This window comes from Uloborus diversus, unplaced genomic scaffold (assembly GCF_026930045.1).
Source record: "Uloborus diversus isolate 005 unplaced genomic scaffold, Udiv.v.3.1 scaffold_985, whole genome shotgun sequence".
In the NCBI taxonomy this organism is placed as follows: domain Eukaryota; kingdom Metazoa; phylum Arthropoda; class Arachnida; order Araneae; family Uloboridae; genus Uloborus; species Uloborus diversus.
This window is the reverse complement of record NW_026559215.1, coordinates 31,724-33,181: the sequence shown is the minus strand read 5'-3', so window position 1 is coordinate 33,181 and position 1,458 is coordinate 31,724. Positions and strand designations below refer to the sequence as shown.

Here is a 1,458-nt window from a genome sequence, read left to right as displayed (position 1 = left end):
GATTGAATAGCAATCCTAGCTAACTTCCTTAAACCGATGCAAACTGGACAAGCACAAGTGTGTTTTTCGCATCATATGTTTTCTTAGTAACGAATTTGTAGGCTAATTCGTCTAATTTATGTGACATAAAAAATTGTCGTGGGATGATTCTTTGACGTCCAACAGAGGTGCCACTTGATGAACTGTCGTCTTTGCTTCAGCAACAGAAGTAAATATCGTGAATTAGTTGGAAAGTTTAATGTCGCATTTGCATTGGAAATCAGCGGAAAAGTTATGAAGATGTGTGTAAATTAATGAAAATAAACCATACTGATATTGTTCAAGTTCGACATATTGAAAAAAAAGCATTCAGCTCTTCGGGCAGTTGGTGCTTCTCAACTACAAGTCAACGAGTATTTTACGTAAGCTCCAACTGCAGAAAACTAACAGCAGTAAATGGAAATTGACAAGTGAAGAAAATGTGAAAGCCAACTCTTATTTTTATTTAAAAAAAAACGAAGAAGTTTTTGCCAGTTGTGAATATGTTGAAAGTTTACTGTTCTGCTTACTGTCCGGCACAAACCTCATACTTTATTGGACAATCCCAGTGATATCATTGGTAACACGAGTCTCAGCACAAACTGTGTTTCACCACCTCCCTGGGCTACTGAGCAGGCAGTGATGATGCCTTTGGCACCGCTACCAGTAGTTCCCGTGCCGTCCAAGCCAAAGATGGGTTTCAGCATCGAGGCCCTGGTCGGCGGCAGCAACAGCGGCGTTCGGGACAGCAAATCTTCCCCCTCGCCTTCTGAAGACATGGGCCGGGGCCTTAGTCCCCCCAGAGGGGCGCAGGGCCCCGTGGCCCCGGTGCCCACTTTCCCGGCGGTTAGTAGCGCCGCGTTCCTGGACACTCTCTGCGGTGGCCGAGCCGCCATGTACCCGCACCACCAGCACGAGCACCCCGGGGGATATGCGGGGATACCCGCGGGGGCGTGTAACCCCCATGTGGCCCCTTTTTTCCTCGGAAGGGAATCGTACCCCCTGTACCCCTGGCTGCTGGCGAGGCACCCCAGGTTCCTGGCGCATCGACTACCAGGTGAGCAAAATTTTTAAAATACATTGTAAATTACCAGTGGCGGATTTACAAGTTTGAAGGGCTGTCTCAATGCATTTTATGGGCTCTTTTGTATATTTACGAACTATTTTAAAACATTTATCGTAAGTTATAAATGTGGGCATTTTTGTATCCTCTTGACGGGGGGGGGGGGAGGGCTCGTAATTGTGACATGCTGAATCCGCTACTGTTAATTCCTAGCTCACATTTGGAACACTTGAAATCAGAAAAGGTGTTCCTGTTACCTGAATGCGATTAAAATGTGTCCCAAATGTGCTCCGTTAAAAGGAAAGTGTACTGAAATATGTTCAAAAAGTGTACAGGACGTGATCCGCTCAGAATATGTGTTAAATTTAAACTTGGCC

The 1,458-nt window shown here is 45.7% G+C and overlaps 1 protein-coding gene across 1 annotated transcript; it reads left to right on the top strand.

The window, feature by feature from the left end:
* Positions 1-711: 711 nt before the first annotated feature.
* Positions 712-1,075, top strand: LOC129234082 (uncharacterized; the record flags this gene model as incomplete). Its single annotated transcript, XM_054867973.1, has 1 exon — positions 712-1,075. A coding segment is annotated over exon 1 (364 nt), but the record flags the coding sequence as incomplete, so codon positions are not given.
* Between the last annotated feature and the right edge of the window lie 383 nt (positions 1,076-1,458).